General features: G+C 35.9%; 1 protein-coding gene across 1 annotated transcript; it reads right to left on the bottom strand.

Annotated features, from left to right (window-relative positions):
* Positions 1-1,484: 1,484 nt before the first annotated feature.
* On the bottom strand, positions 1,485-2,819 carry LOC136251805 (uncharacterized). Its single transcript, XM_066044210.1, has 2 exons — positions 2,239-2,819; positions 1,485-2,178 (listed from the first exon to the last, which is right to left on the bottom strand). Exons 1-2 carry the CDS (start codon positions 2,317-2,319, stop codon positions 1,561-1,563), a joined length of 699 nt encoding a protein of 232 aa, XP_065900282.1. The 5' UTR covers positions 2,320-2,819; the 3' UTR covers positions 1,485-1,560.
* Between the last annotated feature and the right edge of the window lie 3,440 nt (positions 2,820-6,259).

Below are 6,259 nucleotides of genomic sequence, written 5' to 3'. Positions count from 1 at the left end.
CAGTTAGCTAGTGTCTTAAAATGCTCAGGAGCTAAAGGTAACCTAAAATCTTCTAGAATTTCAAAATTTTCTGCATGGGTTCCTCAGAACCGCTTTTGTTATATTTATTTCCATTATAATTATTATTATTATTACTTCAGAAACCCCTATCAAAGCTAGATCCGCCACTGGTTAATCATATGCTGATATGCACGTAGCTATTTTGATGCTGAGTAGATGCTTTGCACGAGGTTTTGCAACACAGCATCGGAGTTATCTAGGCTTTGTAGTAGTATAGCCTGCAGCAAGCAGCTGCACTTTGTTTTGGCCTACCTGCATACAAATCCAAAATTTTGCGGATAAATCCTGACCTAATGATGAAAATGAAATCAAATTAATAAACTGAAATAGCTGGCATGCAAAAGTCACTCTATACACAATATACTGATGGCAGACTATAATGGTGTTTCCATAGTCCTTGGCCAGGGCACCCAGGCTCACTTTGCTAACCCAGCCATGTAATGGCAGTGGAGACATGCATGCGATTAAATTCTCAGCTTTCAAGCTCATCATCCATAAGACACTCATGCAAATATATGCAACACACTTGGACATCCATATATGGTAACATTATGCATATGCAATCTACATTAAGAGATCAATTAGAATAATTCTTTTAGAGCTGTCATAATAAAACAGTCAAGAATATAGTACTGCTAGCTTATCATGTAGTTAAATACCTACGTGGTTTAAACAGAGTTGCTGACTCAATCCACACTCTAATTACTGTTAAATTTTCTGAAGGTGCATGAAAGATCATACACTTGCAGTCCACATATAAGTTCATTTACGTATAACTTTACAGCAAAGCAGACAGAAGACCTATAGAGATATGGTAGGCCCTGTACTGATGACTCTCTCATCTACAGTAGCATTCATATTAATTCCAGACTGTTGGAAGTTTTAATAAATGGTCTGCATCATCATAGTATATATGATTTGCAAAAATTGCCATCAAATTCAATTTTGTGAAGTTGACTTTTTCATAAAAAACACATGTACATGTATTACATTTTGAAGACAAAGCACAGTATATGCCCCCATCTTAATTACCCACCCCTGCTGGTATATTCTATTAGAGTGGTTGGATAAAATTAGGTTTATGTACATGCATATCTGATCACTACATTTTCACACTGTTATGATCAATATGGACCACCTAGTTACAAAAGTATGTAATTAAATTCCATACTGCTACAAGACATACTTTTCTCCACAGTATTATGAACTGAATCTATACTATCCACTGCATGCATTGCTGATCCAGCAGTAGAACAAGCAACGATTGTACGCAGCTGTTAATATACATAGTTGTAGTCTCCATTCATTTCACTGTAGTATAGCTACCATAAAAGTATGTCCCAAAATTTTCTTGTTTCATTTTTATATATCTGCATTCTTATCAGAAAAAATGTACAAAAAACTGTTAATAAAATGGCCTAAATGATACAAAGAAAACCTAATAAATACTATAACATAATGTCCGATTCCATCTCACTGTACAGTGCATGGTTATTGAAGTCATTCCAAGTCAACTTCAACCACGATGTATTTGATGTAATATTTTTCAGAAGGGTTGTTACGGTACATCCTAAGGAACAATCCCTTTGAGTAGTCAACATCACGTTGGTAGTTACCAATGATAGTATATCCTGCTGAAGTTTGCTCAGTGTGGCATGATCCCCACTGCTCATTTGGCCTGAATTGCATCTTAATCTCACTAGAGTAACTTGATCTACGGGATACTTTGGGTCCATCGGTGGCTGTTTCATTTTGAAGTGTTCCATTAATGCTATCACCTTCGGTAGGCTGACATGGTGGCAATTCACCATAGTTGACTCTGTCAAATGCTCTAAAGCCAACAAAAGATGTTCCATCACTTATACCAAACAAGGGATCATGATCTGCCACATTAGCCAGCAGCACATCCATGGCAATAGTGAGCTTCACAACAACAGAGTAGGTAGATGTGAGGACACCAGGAGCTACCAGTTGAATTTGTAATGAACATTGCTCATTTGCTCCAGTTGTAGGGAGGATCTCAAAATGGTCAGGCTTGAGAGAGTGTGGTCCAATAATGTCAGCGTTGTCAGATATCCAGCCGGGAGTCATCAGTTGTCGATAAGGTAAAATGGTGATCTGCAAAATGTATAAAAAGCAGTTTAACTCTATTTCATGTCACAGGTACTGTTCACTCACCTGCTTGTTATCCTGTGCATGTACAGTAGCAGACAGACAGGTCATTCCCAATAGTATGAAGGATAAAACTGGCATTATCATGATGCGGCTATAGCTTGTAGATGATAGCTAGATGATAAGCAGGTACGTATAGTCTTCACAGTAGATTATGATGATGTATCCAACAATGTGGTACTGAAGATCCAACTGCCGGTGGCTACTATTATAAGCACTTTGGTTGCCATGGTGTCATGAAGAGCCCACATAGTACAGGTGCTGACAAGGAAATTGAAGGTTGTTTCTGACCATCATCCAACCCCCCACATCAATTATGCAAAAAAGGGGTCTTATAACCTTTCCAGTTATATGTGCCAGTCAGCCCATAGCTTACATGTAATATATGAATAAGGTAAGACCTTGACGTTATATACCACTATTGCTTGATGTAGTTTTTAGGTGATATGTTAGAAACTTGAGGAGTTATAATTAGTTAATCTTGGAAATTTGGAAAGGCTATGAGACCCCTTTGAAAGCACATCAATTGGCACTCATATTGAATGTTTAATAGCTACATACTAAATGCACACTACCACGCTCATGCAATTTGTTGCCTTTAACCCACGTATTATACTGTATGGTGTACATTGGGAGGATGAAATCAAAGCCACAAATTTGGACATTACCAACACACAGTTCTATATACATATACGTATATAGTTATGTTTGCTCATGCAATCTTTATGGTGAGATACATACATAGCCGCGAGGGTATGTATGTATTGTCTATAATCACATTAGAGAAATTGTGCCACTCTCTTATTTAATGATTTATTTATCACACCATGTCCCTGGAATAAAAGCCATTAGCTAGCTATACATAAAATATCCAAACATACGTTAAACGGATGGCTGCAGGTTCGAGGCTGAGTGCCCGGGTCCAGTCATGGATTTTTTCTCCTTTCTCCACCTTTTCAAACACAATTATGTAATACCTTTACCAGGCTGTAGGACCAGGTGTCCTACAGACCTTCAGCACTTGTGCTGTAAAGCATTAATAAATAAAAATAAATAAAATACTGCTTGCAACAATACTAAGCAAAATTCATATATATATATATTATATATATATCATATCAAGAGTATATCTAGTAATAATAATAATGGTATGATATACTTACACAGTAGTTTGTCTCAAACAGTATAGAGCATCCAATTTGCTCACTGTTCAGCTTGTTAATGATTATTTGTTTCTAATTTCTGATTTCTATAGATACTATGGTGGAAATTTTATGATGTACTGACATGTACATACTATAGATGGTACTCAATATAATGAGCTATATGAACACAGTTGCAGAATGAGCACCAGGCATTTTTGGCCTCACTTAATGCTTTAGTCAATAAATGTTAGGTAAGGATGATCAATTTGTAAAGGTCGTGTATGCATAATAGGATTTTGAAAATTGAATTTCCTTTTCCGCTACCAATAACCAGACACATACACAGTAAACAAAGCCAGATATTAGCCTCACCCACACTGTACGTGACTTGTGACTTACTTGACCTCTGTTCATGTGGCTGCAGTACATGAATGTGGATACATGCACAACAAAAAGGCTGCATGGAGTACACTGATTAAGTATATTTATTTATATGTGTATGCACGTTGTATGAATAAAAGAAAGACCATGTAAGCATGAATATAGCTATGCATCTGTTGTATCAACAAATACAACTGGCACTTTTATGGATGTAAACTAGCTGGTGACATGCAGCTATCATCTTTAATCAACTAGTGCATGTGCAAACAAGTCATAGCAAAAATGTTAAAACATGGGCTGGATCCTAAAAACATTCAATAACTCATGGATGGAATTACACATGATCTTGAAATGTGGCTCATTTGTAGCACTGCTTGACCCACTAATTCAAAATCTTTTCATTCAAATGCCTGACGCAGTTAATGTTACGGTCAATCAAAATCTCCACCATACATTTCCTATGAGGAAGCTATAAGTGAAATATCCATTTTAAACCCTTTCCCGAACTTTTAGTGGAGCCAAACCACACATTTCTGTTGTTGACACTTATCGTCACCACTTATGATCTGGTTGGATGAAATGTTAATTCTCTTGAGAAGAAAAAATCAACTTTTCATTTTTAACTGTTTTTCATTTTTAGCTGTTTTCAGGATCCAGCTCAACTTGTACATACTATATCATATTTAGCCATGATTTATGATTTAGATTTAATTATTGTACTGGGCAGTCAGATCAACTGATGAGGCAGCCCAGGTGGCAAATAGCTACAAAACACGCACAAATAATTGTAGTCTACATTCTACAATCAAACAAAATTAAAAGCCAAACATGTACGTACTTAATTAAATAAATCAGAGGAAAACAGATTGTGGGGATAAAGTCAAATAACACATTTGGTAACGTATTCCATAAGGATAAAGTTGCAGTTAAAATTAATGTTTAAATCATAAGCGATGAAAAATTTTGGTCAATGGTTGCATTGGTCTGTGAAATGATGTAAGGTTAATATTTTCTTTAGTGCTGAAACGATTATTCGGTTATTTGACTATCCGGTTGGTATGATACTATTCAATTCGTTAACATGCTATTCGAATAATTGTTAGCTGTATTCAGATGGAAAAGCCAGCCTTGAAACTTAAGATTGTGAATGAAGTGGTGTATCTATGCTGTAACAATTCTATTAGAAAAGATAGAAATAGCTCTTAGGCTTTATTTTGCTCCCTAACAAAAGGTTTCAGTACTTATTCAATAGAAGTATAAGCTTAAAGAATAATCGAATATTCAGTCGTTTTTTAACAACTATTCAAATAGTAAAAATTGCTATTCGTTTCAGCACTAATTTTCTTCGTTATTGCAGCATTGGCCAGGAGAGCTGTTTAACAAGGACACTTGTGCTACAATTGTAATCAGAGCACACCGAGTGGGGCTGAAGAAGCAGCTCTGCATTGAGCTCTACTATAGTATATGTGAATCATAGTGGAGATTCCAGACACAGTTAGTCATAACTAAAGAAATATAATAAGCATGCGGTAACCTTAGTTTCTTTAGAACAGTCACTTGGGTTGCATCGCAGTATAAATTTAGCATGTCGGTGGTTTTATAACTTTATATCATGTAACCATTTGAGTGATTTATCAATCAGGGTGCCAAGGTAACTAAGCCTGTTATAGAGGATGGTTGTTTAATATAAAAGTCAGTGCTTGATCAAGCCAGTGGTTTGATGATTTAGTGCAGATATAACCCATCTGCCCCAAAGTCGTGCCCAAGCTGCAAGAGAATTGAGGTCATTCTCATTGATGATGATAAGGTAATTTTGGGCTGATATAAATTATGTAGCCATCAGTGAACAAGATAATTGTGAAAGGATTCGGTGTTGCCATGTGCATTTGCATGGACACGTGTTTTCAGTGACACTGTGTACTATATATATAGTTCACTGGTTGATATTAATCATCTAATGTAACCTATAATTTCAAGGTTCACATATTATATTTTCACACCTTCATGCAGGATGTGCATTATTATATGGCTTTAATGCACTTCATTTTAATTTTTCCTGAAAGAATCCCTATAATATGTTTATCATTAAAAAAGTACTTCCTATAGAGATGTGACCTTCTCTAATACATCAATCAGCATATGTATGGTACAGTAGTTTAGGTGCTTCATTAATTGTTGGGTGTTGCTGCTGCATGCTGCATATATATATAGGACTACTCTCACAATTGTTATGGCTGTCTGTCAGATAACCACTAATGGCAATATATTAAGTAAATGTGATTGGTGTCTCATGTACTGGTATCTCACAAGATATGTTCGAGCACCACTATAGTCTGCATTCATGTATACATGTATGTGTTTTCTAAAGATCAATGGTATACAATGTATATATCTGTACTATGTGGGCGCTTATATACATAGTTACATCATAGCAACAACAGTACCAACAACCTGGTAAATGTTACTATAGTCTTTGCGATAAATTCCAGTGAATGTCATTA

The sequence above is a fragment of the Dysidea avara genome, chromosome 3 (genome assembly GCF_963678975.1).
Source record: "Dysidea avara chromosome 3, odDysAvar1.4, whole genome shotgun sequence".
Taxonomy (NCBI): Eukaryota; Metazoa; Porifera; class Demospongiae; order Dictyoceratida; family Dysideidae; genus Dysidea; species Dysidea avara.
This window is presented reverse-complemented; position numbering and strand designations above follow the sequence as displayed.